A 17648-nucleotide genomic window follows, 5' to 3' on the forward strand; every position below is an offset into this window, starting at 1 on the left:
TTGATAAGGGTTTAGTCGATTTGGTCAGGTTTAAGTATCTCAGAAACAGCAAAGGGTGCTTACAGGCAGCTGTGGTCATTAAAACCAGAGAACATATTGCAGGTAATTGCCAGTCAAAGTGTTTATGGTAAATATCCATTAAAATGTTGTTGCACATTATGCTCAGTATATCACATTGGAAACTCTATATACTTTATACTTTATATATCAAGCAAGAATGGAGGAAAGAAAATCACCTTTTACAACAACAACATTTGTTGTTCTTAGCTCCTAAACAATTTAAAAATGTTATTAAAAGGAAAGGTGATATTACATAGCAGTAAACATGCCCCTGTTCTAACTTATTTGGAAGCTGTTGCAGATGTCAGATTTAGAATGAGCTTATACACAATCAGCCATAACAGTTAAACAACCTGCCTAATATGTTATAAAATCAGGTGTCCTGTGATATCTGGTACCAGGACGTTTCCTCTGAACATTGCAAGGGGAATTGTCCTACAGTGTATCCTTTTTTGGGGGTCAGTTGATCTTCAGTTGCTCCAATATCCAGTTCCAACACTTGTGTGCCCATTGTAGGTGCTTTCAACAGTGGGCAGGATGTCCATCAGAATCCACAGAATGTTTCCACTTTGCATCAATCACTGATTGCATTTAAAGATGCAGTTTGTTTGTTTGTCTATTAGGGTTTTAACGTCATGTTTTACACTTTTGGTTACATTCATGACAGGAACGGTTGTTACTCATTACACAAGGTTAATTACTTCACACAAGTTTATATCAAACACAGTCTTGGACAATTGAGTGTCTTCAATTCACCTCACTTGCATGTCTTTGGACTGTCGGAGGAAACCGGAGCACCCGGAGGAAACCACGCAGACACGGGGAGAACATGCAAACTCCACACAGAAAGGACCCGGACCACCCCACCTGGTGATCGAACCCAGGACTCTCTTGCTGTGAGGCGACAGTGCTACCCACTTAGCCACCGTGCCTCCCAAAGATGCAGTAAACTGTTTTTACCTACGTTTTTCCAAAGTATTATTAAAACCAGTTGTTTTATTTATGACAGAAGCAGTAATACTCGACTTATCCCCTCATTAATGCTCATTTAGTTACAATGGGACCTGTTCACCCGATTACTTGATTGCCTGTGGAAAGTTTTAAAACAGGTGTTTTCACTGCCTATCTGAAGTTTGTTGCTGACTGTGTGTATTCATTTATCCTAGACTTTTGCATTCTAATGGCTACTTCCAGCACAATAGTACAAAATGACACATAGCACAAACATAAAATGACAAATCAGTATAAAATCTGATGATTTATAGTATGCAAAAGATTAGAATTGCTACATTTAGCTACATTTTGATAGCAATTATACATTTAATTTTTTTAAATTAATAAACTCAACTTTTAGAATGTCAACTGTTAACAAACAGTTATTTTATACTTAATAAACCATTTTTGAAAATGTATGGAGAAGGCAATTCTGGCATGTTTGGCATGTGTGAAAATGTGAAAACACAAATAATACAGTGCTCTGTATATTAACATCTTCTTAGTCTAATATTACAGGTAATGTTTTTTGTAGTCAGCTTGTAGTATATGTGTATAACTGTACCAAGATATTTGTGGTATGTTGTTCATGTGTAGCATTTTGGGGATCTACCCGTAGATCTAACTCCAACATCTATTCAGTAATCCTAATTATAATCAGTAAACATAATAATGAGTGTCATACAAATGTTGGTGCCGACACCATAGTTTGGTGGGTAGCACTGTCGCCTCACAGCAAGAAGGTCCTGAGTTTGATTACTTTCTGTGTGGAGTTTGCATGTTCTCCCCGAGTCTGCGTGGGTTTCCTCTGGGAGCTCCGGATTTCCTCCCACAGTCAAAAGACATGCAAGTGTGGTGACATTAAAGACTTGAACTGATAAATCTTGTGTAACCTGTAACTTCTGTCATAAATGTAACCAAAGTATGTAAAACAGGACGTTAAAATCCAAATAAATAATTAAATAAATCGTACAAATGTTGGAAGTGGGACAGTTTACCAACGTTGATACGCAATTTTAATTGACCTGGCAACCTCAGTAATCTGATACCCAAAAGAACGACCCTATTAGGAAGCTTTTCAGTTTCTGTTTGTAGTGAATTGCTAGAATTGTTACAGCCAACTTCAAGGAAAAGAAGCTGAAGAAAGTTAAGCAGACCGACATTTGAGAATTTTGTTCAGCTATTTTTGCAACCTTCAGAATTTTGCCGCGTTTGCTCTCGGGATTTAAGGTGTGTAAAGTCAACATTTTTATTAGTCATATTTGCACTATTTCACCGTTAACCAAAGTCGGTAGAAAGAGTAAGAAAACTAAAAATATGATTATATAAAAATAACATCCTATATTCTAAATAAATCTCCACAAGTGATGAAGGGTTATATAAGGTACTCTATGTAGGGTAGCGGGTGAGGATTGAGATACAGCTCAGCAGCTTCCTGGATAAGAGACGGTGTGCGCTCTGCTTTGTCGATATTATACAAACTTACTGTTGATATATTATATATGACATTATATATAATACTATTACATATTATATTATTATAGATTAGATTATATAATACATATATAGTCTCCGAAGTCTCCATAGATTAAGGATTGTAATAATTTTAACCACAGATTGTTCCATCGCACCTTCACAGTGCAGCCCTTATCATGTGCCGTGTTAAACAGCTACTATAGATCCTGCTGACCATCATCTAACATTCTTTTTTACATTAAATTGTGTTAAACTATGAGTAGTTATCATATATGTTATTGTTCCGTTGATTTTTATCACATGCATCATCCTGGTCAGGGTCGCGAGTGGTCCGGTTTCTCCAGAAAACAATGGGCGCAAGGCAGGAATAACCTGAACACTGCGCTAACCCATCACAGGGCTCCAACCATCACTCCAATCACACAACAGTCAATCGTGTCTGTGTAGATGCCTGGCTGGCTGATAGCACCAATGAGATTTTAACCAGGGTCTCAGAGGTGCTGGGCTAGTTTATTAGACCTCCACACCTATCGAGTTTTATTTTATTAGTTTTAGATTAAATATCTTTTTAGGAAGCTTAATATTTGAACAGTGGAAATAACAAAGATGCTTGAAGCTAAAATGCCCAACTAATTGCCAGATATGTGACACTCCACAACCTTGGCCTTCACAATCCAGGTTTCTGTTTGTAGTTTCACAATGAGACTAATAAAGTTGTGTAAAGCTCTGTTATAGAAGATGTAGTCACACCTAGCAGTAACATAAGTTAACCACAAACATTCTGAACAGATAAGAGCCTGGAGTTAATCAATAACACTGCTGCCATTTTAGTACGTATAATTCAAGTTGATTTAGTACGTATAGTTCAGGTTTAGTCTAGACACATCTTAGTGATAACAAACAGACTACATCTGACCAAATTAATTTAATTAATAATTAATTACATTTAATATTAATTTTAATCATTGTGTTTAGCTGTAGACTGATGGGTAAAATGACAATTGTATCTATTTAAAATCACAATAAAAGGCAAAAAGTGCTGAATACCTTCTGAATTTACTGTATGTAGCATAGTTAAATAAAATTATTGTATTGTCTTTACATTTACCTCAGTGCAGAAGCAGTAATGTTGGAAGTCCTCTCCACACCTGTGCGGTTTAGTTTCTGGGCTTCTTCAGCCTACTACCAGGTTTCTGTTACCTGATGTTTAATTATGTATGATACCAGTGGCATTATGTGAGCTCAGAAAGCACCAGTTTATTTTATTCCACCAGCCTAAATTAAATAGGGAAGAACTTTTACTACGTAAGTTCCTTTACATTGCCTAATTAGCACCTTAAACTTGCTGTATTTTGTTCTGTTTCTGCTGCATATCATACCTTAAATCGCAAATATCTAAAGTGATATTTAACAATGTAATAGAAATGTAACAGTAGTGTTGTATCTAAATGAAAGTGTAATATAATAATGTTGTAATATCAAAGTCGTATGGTATGTTTTGAATATCTAAAGTAAAAGGTAACTATAGTACTGCATCTAAAGTTAAAATTAACAATAGTTTTGTAAGGAAAGCACAAACGTATCCTAAGTAAAATGTAACTTATAAGAAATCCAAATTGAATTGTAGAAATAGCATTGTGTCTAAGTAAAATTGAATTACTATCCTAATAAAATTTAACTTCAGTATATTAAAAGTGATGTAACAGTACTATTGATCAGTCCTCTCCACAAATATCTGCACTTCTGGAAAACTTTAACAAAATGGACTTTAAAAACATTTTATTAATTTTTTATGCCTTTTCATGTTTTATCCAAATTTTACAGTATCATGCTTATTTGCCAGGTCACTATAGGCCAGGTTTCAGGGGGCACTATAGGTTTCAGGGGGCATTGAAGTGCCTTCTTTCTTTTTTTATTTCATATTTCTTATTTTATTACATACTTTTGACCATATAAGGTATATTCTCTGGTCTTTCTCATAGTGATTTGAGTGCTTCTAATTGTTTAACTTTAGAATGCCTTTATTTGTCATATATACATTTACAGATGTACAGTACAACAAAATTAGTTCTTCACATATCTCAGCTTGTTTGGAAGCTGTGGTCAGAGCGCAGGGTCAGCCATCGTATGGTGCCCCTGGAACAGAGAAGGTTAAGGGCCTTGCTCAAGGTCCTAGTGGCTGCATGGCAGAGCTGGGATTTGAACTCTCAATCTTTCAGTTAATAGCCCAAAGCTCTACCCACTAGGCTACCACTGTCCCTTTAGGTTACCAGTGTAACTTCAGGTCATTCTTTAAACTCAAACTTTAAAACAAACCAAATCAAACAGAATAAACCATATAAGCATGAGGGACGACAGTGTGAGGACAGTTACAGAATCACACTCTTCTGTGTTGCCATTTATGGCCAGCAAAAGAGACACAGAGGTACAGATGACTGACATATAAATTCCTCATCTGCACCTTGTTGAGTTTTAATTTTTTCTAGGTGGAAGCGTTTCCATTGAAAGACATTAAAAGATTAATTACAATATTAATAACAATTACGATTAAGAACAATAAAAGTTGTTTCTTTGTACTTTTGTCAGTTAAATATACAGTAGATTCCAGACAATTAGCCTATCATACAGTCTTGTGTATTTTTTACAACTTCTATAGAAAATGGTGTTTGCATGGTAAGTAATTTTTAATTATAGTATAAGATTAAAAGTGTAATGTAACTAAAATATAATACCTAGTCAAATATAAGAATAGTAAATATCTAAAGAAAATAATGCTTACAAAGCAGACATATTCAAAATGCATACTATAATACAATACATAGTACACACAGTACATATTTATAATAACAATGATAGTTAATATACCTTCATCAGATTCTAATGATAAATAATATCCCTTAATAAGATTGCTCTTAAAGCTTGGGCTAAAGTATTAGAAACAAACTAAATTAAAACTAAACCAAATATATATAAAAAAAAAAAAAACATTAAATTAATCATCTAGTGGGTCATAGAATCATTTGTCGATTAGTTTTGCACTATATGAAGCTGTGTGCAGTCCATTCTAAGTCTGGATGAATGTAATAAATGTTCAGTTTATCTTTAAACAACAGTCACTCACATTCAGTTTTATTTTACAGACAGACATGGAGTCTTTGCGAAAGAACAAGGTCTTCCTCATTGACACTTTGTCCACGGATGCCAGCATCATCTTAAATTTTGCCCAGCAGGAAAATATACTCACCAGGCGTGAATACAACAATCTTAACCACCTCAACCACACCCGGGAATACATTGTAACAAATCTTCTAGACAAAGTGATGAACAAGGGCAACGAGACATGTCTCAGATTTGAGAACCTCCTGCAATGCCAAGACCTTCAGGAGAATTTCCCTCAGCTTAGGAAGCTTTTCTTGCCCCCATCTCTACCACTAGGTATGAGCAATTATTTGGTTTGGCAGTCAAAGTGACTTTTTAATCTGTAAACTGAATATAGCAACATTTTGACACATCTGTATTTGGTGTTGTTTTTTCCAGATACGGCAGCTGTTGAAGAGGTGATTTAAAACACAGATCACTTTATTATACACTATATACACTATGGTGTATCATACTTTGGTCTGTATGGTCCAGGTTGTTAAATTCCCTGCTTTAACTAACCACATTCAACTCAATTACATACTTTAGTAGGACTTTTAGTACAATGTACTTCACTCTGGTCCTGAAGAACCAAAGTAGACGTTCCTGATTTAGGATGTCAGTAGAAAGGTGGAACGCACAGTGTTTTACTAAAGAAATCTCTGTTTGCAGGCCAGTGAATACAAGATGACTGACAAGCGTGGTCTCTGTGTGATCATTAACAATGTAGACTTTGTTCCACCAAGACAAGGATCAAATGCAGATGAAGGTTAGTAGTTTTATGTGTAATTTTAAAAGTGTGTAGCAGGCCTATAAAATGTTAACACTGCTAATGATCTTCCTAGAATAAATTTAATGCACTGCTCTTATTACAATCACTGTTTTTCACAATTCATAAAGACACATACACAGTCAGTTTCAGAATTACTGCTAATCCTAATCACAACTTATAAAATGTCTCTATGGTGTATTTCCCCAATAATAAACAGTATTAAACAATATGCTTTTTGCATGACCTTTAGCTGAATGTGTATTATCAACTTTTTATCAACTCTTATCAAATGGTTCAGGAATGGTTTAAGAAGCACAACAATGAGTTTGAGGTGATGACTTGGCCTCCAAATTCCCCAGATCTCAATCCAATCTAGCATCTGTGGGATGTGCTGGACAAATAAGTTCGATCCATGGAGGCCCCACCTCACAACTTACAGGAGTTAAAGGATCTGCTGCTAACATCTTGGTGCCAGATACCACAGCACACCTTCAGGGTCTAGTGGAGTCCATGCCTTGACAGGTCAGGGCTGTTTTGGCAGCAAAAGGGGGACCAACAGAATATTAGGAAGGTGGTCATAATGTTATGCCTAATCGGTGTATGTTTTCCCTCACTGTGAGTGTAGTAACTGCAATTTATTTTATACTCCACACATTATTCAAGCATTGTACTTGTGTGCTAGGGAGTTTATATGGCAATGATTAAATAGCAAATCAGGGCCTAAATCTTCTAATAAAGCGATGTGCTTTTTGCCAGAACAATAAAAACTGGCAATACTGTCTGTGTTGTTGGATAAATAAATAATGCACAATATGGAGTGATCTTGGCATACCCTATGCTACAAATTGTTAACTAAAAAGAAAGTTTTTGCACACTGACTGAAATTAATAATGTAGTTTTTTATAAATAAGAAAATGTATGCTCTTAAATGGCTACATCCAGTGTCCAACTGTAAAAAATATTTTACAAGTGAATACAAATTCCAACTTGTGAGGATTTATGCGAAACAAATATTTAAATACCATTTTAAGGCAGAATACAACAGTTGCTTTTTGTTTGTTTTAATGTAACCTGCTGCCTGTTTTTTTTTCTGGCTAACAGATTCTCTTAAAGAGGTGTTTGAATGGCTGGGTTTCACCGTGAGGGCTTACAAAAACCAAACTGCAGCACAGATGAGGGATGTACTTAAGAGCCTGAGCCAGGAAGAACATGCTGGTGGTTGTTTCGTATGTTGCATCCTCAGCCATGGATCTATTGATGGTGTACTTGGAATAGACGGAGGAACTGTGTCCAAGGATGACATATTTCGTCCATTTTGTGGAACGTCCTGCCAGGGTCTCATCGATAAACCTAAAGTGTTCTTCATCCAGGCCTGCCGCGGAAAACAGTTCCAAAAACCAGTTCAGGTTCAAGCTGATAGCCTTGCAGAAATGAAAGAGGAAGCAGACTTATACACAGATGCTGTTCAAGTGATCTCCATCCCGGCTGATGCAGATTTTCTTGTGGTGAGGTCCACCGTTAAAGGATACTATTCACTGAGAGACATAGTTTCAGGCAGCTGGTTTATCCACGCTTTATGTAGTCAACTAAGAGCACACTGTCCAAAGTAAGTATAAACAAATATATAAAAATACATATATATATATATATATATATATATATATATGAACTGATCAGACATAACATTAAAACCACCTCCTTGTTTCTACACTCGCTGTTCATATTATCAGCTCAACTTACCATATAGAAGCACTTTGTAGTTCTACAATAACTGACTGTAGTCCATTTGTTTCTCTGCATGCTTTGTTAGCCCCTTTTCACGCTGTTCTTCAATGGTCAGGACTCTCCCAGGATCACTACAGAGCAGGTATTATTTGGGTGTTGGATCATTCTGAACACTGCATTGACACTGACATGGTGGTGGTGTGTTAGTGTGTGTTGTGCTGGTATGAGTGGATAAGACACAGCAGCACTGCTGGAGTTTTTAAATACCATGTCCACTCACTGTCCACTCTATTACACACTCCTACCTAGTTGGTCCAACTTGTAGATGTAAAGTCAGAGACGATCGCTCATCTATTGCTGCTATATGAGTTGGTCATCTTCTAGACCTTCATCAGTGGTCACAGGACGCTGCCCGTGGGGCGATGTTGGCTGGATGTTTTTGGTTGGTGGACTGTTCTCAGTCCAGCAGTGACAGTGAGATGTTTAAAAACTCCAGCAGCATTGCTGTGTCTGATCTACTGTGTCTGTGTCTGATCTACCAGCACTACACACACTAACACACCACCACCATGTCAGTGTCACTGGGGTGCTGAGATCCACCACCTAAATAATATGTACTCTGTAGTGGTCCTGCAGGGGTCCTGAACATTGAAGAACAGCATGAAAGGGGGCTAACAAAGCATGCAGAGAAACAGATGGATAACAGTCAGTAATTGTAAAACTACAAAGTGCTTCTGTATGGTGAGTGGAGCTGATAATATGAACAGCGAGTGTAGAAACAAGGAGGTGGTTTTAATGTTATGGCTGATCATTGTGTGTGTGTATATACAGTGTATCACAAAAGTGAGTACACCCCTCACATTTCCAGGACAGGTTCCACTCGGAACAGGCTTCGCCAGGGTCGACCAAAGAAGTTGAGTCCACGTGTTCGGCGTCATATCCAGAGGATGGCTTTAAAAAATAGACGCATGAGTGCTGCCAGCATTGCTGCAGAGGTTGAAGACGTGGGAGGTCAGCCTGTCAGTGCTCAGACCATACGCCGCACACTGCATCAACTCGGTCTGCATGGTCGTCATCCCAGAAGGAAGCTGACGCACAAAAAAGCCAGCAAACAGTTTGCTGAAGACAAGCAGTCCAAGAACATGGATTACTGGAATGCCCTGTGGTCTGACGAGACCAAGATAAACTTGTTTGGCTCAGATGGTGTCCAGCATGTGTGGCGGCGCCCTGGTGAGAAGTACCAAGACAACTGTATCTTGCCTACAGTCAAGCATGGTGGTGGTAGCATCATGGTCTTGGGCTGCATGAGTGTTGCCGGCACTGGGGAGCTGCAGTTCATTGAGGGAAACATGAATTCCAACATGTACTGTGACATTCTGAAACAGAGCATGATCCCCTCCCTTCAAAAACTGGGCCTCATGGCAGTTTTCCAACAGGATAACGACCCCAAATACAACCTCCAAGATGACAACTGCCTTGCTGAGGAAGCTGAAGGTAAAGGTGATGGACTAAACCCAATTGAGCACCTGTGGCGCATCCTCAAGTGGAAGGTGTTCAAGGTCATCCACCAGCTCCGTGATGTCATCATGGAGGAGTGGAAGAGGATTCCAGTAGCAACCTGTGCAGCTCTGGTGAATTCCATGCCCAGGAGGGTTAAGGCAGTGCTGGATAATAATGGTGGTCACACAAAATATTGACACTTTGGGCACAATTTGGACATGTTCACTGTGGGGTGTACTCACTTATGTTGCAAGCCATTTAGATATTAATGGCTGTGTGTTGAGTTATTTTCAGAAGACAGTAAATCTACACTGCTATACAAGCTGTACACTGACTACTCTAAGTTATATCCAAGTTTTATTTCTATAGTGTTGTCCCATGAAAAGATATAATAAAATATTTGCAGAAATGTGAGGGGTGTACTCACTTTTGTGATACACTGTATATACTGTATATATACAGTGTATCACAAAAAGTGAGTACACCCCTCACATTTCTGCAGATATTTAAGTATATCTTTTCATGGGACAACACTGACAAAATGACACTTTGACACAATGAAAAGTAGTCTGTGTGCAGCTTATATAACAGTGTAAATTTATTCTTCCCTCAAAATAACTCAATATACAGCCATTAATGTCTAAACCACCGGCAACAAAAGTGAGTACACCCCTTAGTGAAAGTTCCTGAAGTGTCAATATTTTGTGTGGCTACCATTCTTTCCCAGAACTGCCTTAACTCTCCTGGGCATGGAGTTTACCAGAGCTTCACAGGTTGCCACTGGAATGCTTTTCCACTCCTCCATGACGACATCACGGAGCTGGCGGATATTCGAGACTTTGCGCTTCTCCACCTTCCGCTTGAGGATGCCCCAAAGATGTTCTATTGGGTTTAGGTCTGGAGACATGCTTGGCCAGTCCATCACCTTTACCCTCAGCCTCTTCAATAAAGCAGTGGTCGTCTTAGAGGTGTGTTTGGGGTCATTATCATGCTGGAACACTGCCCTGCGACCCAGTTTCCGGAGGGAGGGGATCATGCTCTGCTTCAGTATTTCACAGTACATATTGGAGTTCATGTGTCCCTCAATGAAATGTAACTCCCTCAGTAATCCATGTCCTTTGTTGACATGTCTTCAGCAAACTGTTTGCGGGCTTTCTTGTGTAGAGACTTCAGAAGAAGACTTCTGGGGTGACAGCCATGCAGACCAATTTGATGTAGTGTGTGGCGTATGGTCTGAGCACTGACAGGCTGACCCCCCACCTTTTCAATCTCTGCAGCAATGCTGACAGCACTCCTGCGCCTATCTTTCAAAGACAGCAGTTGGATGTGACGCTGAGCACGTGCACTCAGCTTCTTTGGACGACCAACGCGAGGTCTGTTCTGAGTGGACCCTGCTCTTTTAAAACGCTGGATGATCTTGGCCACTGTGCTGCAGCTCAGTTTCAGGGTGTTGGCAATCTTCTTGTAGCCTTGGCCATCTTCATGTAGCGCAACAATTCGTCTTTTAAGATCCTCAGAGAGTTCTTTGCCATGAGGTGCCATGTTGGAACTTTCAGTGACCAGTATGAGAGAGTGTGAGAGCTGTACTACTAAATTGAACACACCTGCTCCCTATGCACACCTGAGACCTAGTAACACTAACGAGTCACATGACATTTTGGAGGGAAAATGACAAGCAATCAATTTGGACATTTAGGGGTGTAGTCTCTTAGGGGTGTACTCACTTTTGTTGCCGGTGGTTTAGACATTAATGGCTGTATATTGAGTTATTTTGAGGGAAGAATAAATTTACACTGTTATATAAGCTGCACACAGACTACTTTTCATTGTGTCAAAGTGTCATTTTGTCAGTGTTGTCCCATGAAAAGATATACTTAAATATCTGCAGAAATGTGAGGGGTGTACTGACTTTTGTGATACACTGTATATATATATATATATATATATATATATATATATATATATATATATATATATATATATATTAGGGCTGTCAAACGATTAAAATTTTTAATCGCGATTAATCTCAGAATTTCATATAGTTAATCGCGATTAATCGCATTTTTAAAAAAAAGAAGAAAACAAGGATTTTTAAGTGAAATGTTACCATTAAAATGGTGAACACATTTTATGCTAAATGTACTTATGTTAAAAACTGCTGGGACAAGAGAAAACTGTAAGGGAGTTTTATTCACTCTCATACTAGGCAGTAATACAGGGGTGGGCAATTACATTTTCCAAGGGGCCACATAAGAAACTGGGACTGTTGTGGAGGGCCGGACCAATAAGGTGAACTTAATTCTGCTGAATATTAATTTAATCTCTTTATTTATATTTACATTTTCAGCATTTAGCAGATGTCTTTATCCACAGCAATTTACATTACAGTTACAGTATACAGTCTGAGCAATTGAGGGTTAAGGGCCTTGCTCAAGGGCCCAACAGCAGCAACCTGGCAGTGGCGGGGCTTGAACCAGCGACCTTCTAATTACTACTCCAGTACCTTAAGCACTAGGCTACAACTGCCCACTCTTTATGAAAAGCAGTAAATTGTACAGTTCTAATAAGCTGTTAATGTTTAGATGTTACAATCAGAAAATTAGAATTAAGCAGAGTAAAAACATCAACATTATTTCACTATTTATACAAACAAATGCAAAAAAACAAAAACAAATGTGAACAAAATGTGCAGGTTTTTAAACTTTACACTTTTTTCTTTTGAGTCTAATTACCTCATTTGTTTTTCAGTCCTTTGTTACTGTTGGATTTTCTTATTAAAATCACAGAGCTGGTCCTGACTGCTTCAGTTCTGGATGTGTTAAACTTTATAAAAAGTCCGTGTTGCTTTTGCAGTTTAGTTAGTGAAGCTTCAGGTGTGACGCTCTGCATCGTTCATGTTCTTATATTGCTCTGTTTAGTACCATAACAGCAATTTAGAGCCTAAATTCTGATCGTTAAACAGCTTTACATCTGACTTCAGTAAATAAATAAATCAGAAGTTCACGTCTTGTTAAAAACTCGACCGTCAGTCACACTCAGTTCTGTTCGCATTACAGTGAAGCGGATACACTCGCACACACGTAAATCCAAACTTGCGGATATTTAAAGACATAGCGCTCCCGTCAAAATCAATCCTGTTGTATTGCATGTATGATGTACATTTATTCACATCAAATTTTTAATTGCCACGAATCTCATGCGGGCCGGTTGGGGATGTCTCGCGGGCCGTACAATGCCCAGGTCTGCTCAACATGAACTACGGATGACTCGCAGGGCCAAATAGTATTTGCGTTAACGGCACTATTTTTTTAAATCGCGTTAAATTGAGATTGCGTTAATGCGTTATTATCGCGTTAACTTCGACAGCCCTAATATATATATATATATATATATATATATATATATATATAATATATAAATATACTGTTTATTCATTGTTTATTTGACACTGATTATATTAATGTATTAAAATTACATGTTAAAACAGCACTGAAACACATTTGCTATCTATATATCAATATATTGCTTATCTGCCAATGTTTGTCTTTTGATATGGTCATATTGCCCTAAATATTTCTTTGCTTTTTTTACATTTCAGAGGCGAGGATATCAATTATATCTTGCTCCGTGTGAATGAGGAGGTCAGCCAGAAAGGTGGAAAACAGATGCCTGTTTACAAAGTGACCTTGAGGAAGAAGTTGGTGTTCCGTGTGCCAAGAATGACTAAATCTTGAGTGAATCTATAAGGCCAAGTTTTGTGTAAATGTGAACAAAGTCAAACATTAGACCAGTTGTAATATTCATTCCATAATTTGAACAGTTTTATGGTTTTTAAACTTTTAATTAGAGGTCTTAAAGTCATTTGTAACAAAACAATTGTATTTCTAGTTTTATATAATTTGGTACTATTGGTCGTGTTAAGAGACTTAAACTGTCAAGCAGAATATTTTCAATACAAACAAAACATGCACTGAAATAAAGTGATGCAGATTATTGCATTTGTTTATAGTATACTGTGTGTTTAGTGTCATTTGTATTAATATGTGATATTAGTTCTTAGGGATTAGTCATTGCTGTTAAGAATGAATAGGATTGCACATTTAGAGGTGATCTGAATTATGATTTTTAATAGTGACACGGGCAGCACTGTTTGAGTTAGTGTCAAAAACAGTGGCCAGTTTATAGAGGAACAATTAAAAGCATTATTCTCCAAAATCTCACTTATTTCTCTTTTCTATTCTGTAATCGTGGTTCGTCATTTCATTTATTTACTCTGCCTGCAGTCGGTTATGAGTAAGACAAATGCAGATAAAAATGCTGAAAAACTGATTATGAAAATCCCTACCAATACAAATAACGGAACAGTTGCATTTAAAATAATTCAAAACTCATTGCAAATTAGGTTTATTAGCAACATTTCAACTGTTTGCAATAAACCAAACAAGAACAATTTAAATAGCTCAACACTACTACAATTAATATAACAACTGGTTATAAAATTCCACTTTTAATAATTAGTGGTCTCAGAATTTATCAACCCCCTTAAAAAAAGTCCCCCATAAGAGCACACATTTGCAAATCAGGTTTTGTCTTAAGCACACTTAATGCATCTAATTAAGGGCTTCATTAGTTGCATCAGGTGTGCTTGAAATAAAACACATAAATACCTGGACTGCTGGGGGTTTGTTGACTGTGACATTTGCTTGCATGTTCATTGCAAAATATAGATAAATCAGGAGATGATGTAAGCATTCGTAAATATAAAGTTAATATTGAGTTTAATTCAGAAACTCAGAAAACAATAAAGTTGACCTCCCAACTTTCACTGTACATTTCGCACTCTGAAATCAGTAATCAAAATCACAATTGGTTTCGTGCAGTGTATGTGCTTAGGTCAGTGGAGTTTATGAACTCGGAGAACAGTTTTTCATGAGCTGGCAACCCACAGCCACACTAATCTGGCAAATGTAAGTATGAGCTAGCAGGTGTTGCCTTCCATGTTATTCCCAGCTAACAAAATTACGTTCTGAGAACGTTCCCCAAACATTCCATTTTGGTTGTGGGAAAGTTGCATTGGAATGTTCCCTCAACGTTATTTTGTCCAGTTTTCTTGATGTTCTCAGAAAGTTTTTTTAAAGTTATAAATACGTTCATAGAACGTTACCTAAACCTCATTTGCAACCATAATTTAACGTTCTGGGAACGTTGTATTGGAATGTTCTAAGAATAATATTACCTTAATATTCCATTTTGGTTGTATGAATGTTTTATTAGAACGTTCCTTCAATGTTATTTTGTCAGTTTTTGTCAGTTTTCTTAATATTCTCAAGACATTTAATACAAGTTAAAGAACATACCCAAAAACATTTTTGAATGTTTTAAATGTTACTTTAACATACTTTTAACATAACTACAGATAATGTTAATCCAAGACAATGTTAATCCCTCTGTCTCTGTGATATATTGGATGAAGGAGATTGCAGGCACAGAGAGAATCCGTTTAACTATGCACATTTATTTGCAACATACACACACACACATTCATGCTTCCAACCCGTTACATGTGCATTTGCTTAGTAATTCTACCGTCATTATCTTATATAGTCATTAAGTATTTACTGCTATTTACTTAAGTATAGAACTTACAGTTCTATATCACCAAATACAGTTCTAATATACTACAGTCTTGAACCCCCCAACCCCCTCAGACATTACCATTAATTAAAAAAAAATCTGAATCACTCTGATAACATTTGCTATGATGGTCTAATTCAAACAATTCATGTAATAATACTGACATAAACTGAGGCAAAATCAATGCAAACATATTTATTTAAAATGTTTTATCATCAATCAAATTCAATTGAATAAACGAAAAATGAAAAAACAACAATCCCTCAATTTTTCTATCCATTATAAACTGAGGTAAAATCAGTTAGAATGTATTGTATTTATTATATGTTATTTTTATTATTATCAAGCAATTAATGTAAATTAATCAATGGAAAATGGAAAAAAAATATATAAATTCTAATGTCAATGAATAAATGGAAAATGCGGGAAAAAAATAAAGTTAGGTAGTAATTCAGGGCAACATTTTTGTTTTGTGCATACACGTTAGTTTAGGATTATAAACTGTTCAGACAAATGTAGGATATATGTCACATTAAAAAAAGACTTAGTGTTAATCTTTTTTATCTAATTAATCTTTTTACTGAGAATAGTCCACCGGGTAAAAGTGTCAGTGTAAGAGTTGTAGTATGTAATGTGGGTTACACTTGATAAAATACAACTTGTTTTGGAGCAATTTGATGAATATTTTAAAAGCTATTGAGGTTATTAATATGCTGAATACTTTAAATGCTATTAAAATGAATAAAAAAGTGTTTTTATTAGGTAATACTGGTGCTGGTCATAAAATTAGAATATCATGAAAAAGTTGATTTATTTCAGTAATTCCATTCAAAAAGTGAAACTTGTATATTATATTCATTCATTACACACAGACTGATATATTTCATATGTTTATTTCTTTTAATGTTGATGATTATAACTGACAACTAATAAAAACCCCAAATTCAATATCTCAGAAAATTAGAATATTGTGACAAGGTACAATATTGAAGACACCTGGTGCCACACTTTAATCAGCTAATTAACTCAAAACACCTACAAAGGCCTTTAAATGGTCTCTTAGTCTAGTTCTGTAGGCTACACGATCATGGGGAAGACTGCTGACTTGACAGTTGTCCAAAAGACGACCATTGACACCTTGCACAAGGAGGGCAAGACACAACAGGTCATTGCTAAAGAGGCTGGCTGTTCACAGAGCTCTGTGTCCAAGCACATTAATAGAGAGGCGAAGGGAAGGAAAATATGTGGTAGAAAAAAGTGTACAAGCAATAGGGATAACCGCACCCTGGAGAGGATTGTGAAACAAAACCCATTCAAAAATGTGTGGGAGATTCACAAAGAGTGGACTGCAGCTGGAGTCAGTGCTTCAAGAACCACCACGCACAGACGTATGCAAGTCATGGGTTTCAGCTGTCGCATTCCTTGTGTCAAACCACTCTTGAACAAGAGACGGCGTCAGAAGCGTCTCGCCTGGGCTAAAGACAAAAAAAACTGCTGAGTGGTCCAAAGTTATGTTCTCTGATGAAAGTAAATTTTGCATTAATTTTGGAAATCAAGGTCCCAGAGTCTGGAGGAAGAGAGGACAGGCACAGAATCCACGTTGCTTGAGGTCCAGTGTAAAATTTACACAGTCAGTGATGGTTTGGAGTGCCATGTCATATGCTGGTGTTGGTCCACTGTGTTTTCTGAGGTCCAAGGTCAACGCAGCCGTCTACCAGGAGGTTTTAGAGCACTTCATGCTTCCTGCTGCTGACCAACTTTATGGAGATGCAGATTTCATTTTCCAACAGGACTTGGCACCTGCACACAGTGCCAAAGCTACCAGTACCTGGTTTAAGGACCATGGTATCCCTGTTCTTAATTGACCATCAAACTTGCCTGACCTTAACCCCATAGAAAATCTCTGGGGTATTGTGAAGAGGAAGATGCGATACGCCAGACCCAACAATTCAGAAGAGCTGAAGGCCACTATCAGAGCAACCTGAGCATAACACCTGAGCAGTGCCACAGACTGATGGACTCCATGCCATGCCGCATTGCTGCAGTAATCCAGGCAAAAGGAGCCCCAACTAAGTATTGAGTGCTGTACATGCTCATACTTTTCATGTTCATACTTTTCAGTTGGCCAACATTTCTAAAAATCCTTTTTTTGTATTGGTCTTAAGTAATATTCTAATTTTCTGAGATACTGAATTTGGGGTTTTCATTAGTTGTCAGTTATAATCATCAACATTTAAAAAAATAAACATTTGAAATATATCAGTCTGTGTGTAATGAATTAATATAATATACAAGTTTCACTTTTTGAATGGAATGAATTACTGAAATAAATCAACTTTTTCATGATTAT

General features: G+C 37.1%; 1 protein-coding gene across 2 annotated transcripts; it reads left to right on the top strand.

Annotated features, from left to right (window-relative positions):
* Positions 1-2169: 2169 nt before the first annotated feature.
* LOC134316472 (caspase-8-like) lies at positions 2170-13675 on the top strand. Of its 2 annotated transcripts, none has more exons than XM_062996842.1 (6): positions 2170-2283; positions 5670-5964; positions 6067-6086; positions 6340-6436; positions 7541-8045; positions 13263-13675. In XM_062996842.1, the coding sequence occupies exons 2-6, from the start codon at positions 5676-5678 to the stop codon at positions 13396-13398; spliced, it is 1047 nt and encodes a 348-aa protein (XP_062852912.1). In that variant the 5' UTR covers positions 2170-2283; positions 5670-5675; the 3' UTR covers positions 13399-13675. The 2 variants fall into 2 exon arrangements, with proteins under 2 accessions (XP_062852912.1, XP_062852913.1); XM_062996843.1 differs by lacking the exon at positions 2170-2283 and adding an exon at positions 2486-2502.
* Positions 13676-17648: the final 3973 nt, after the last annotated feature.

The sequence above is a fragment of the Trichomycterus rosablanca genome, chromosome 6 (genome assembly GCF_030014385.1).
Source record: "Trichomycterus rosablanca isolate fTriRos1 chromosome 6, fTriRos1.hap1, whole genome shotgun sequence".
Classification (NCBI taxonomy): Eukaryota; Metazoa; Chordata; class Actinopteri; order Siluriformes; family Trichomycteridae; genus Trichomycterus; species Trichomycterus rosablanca.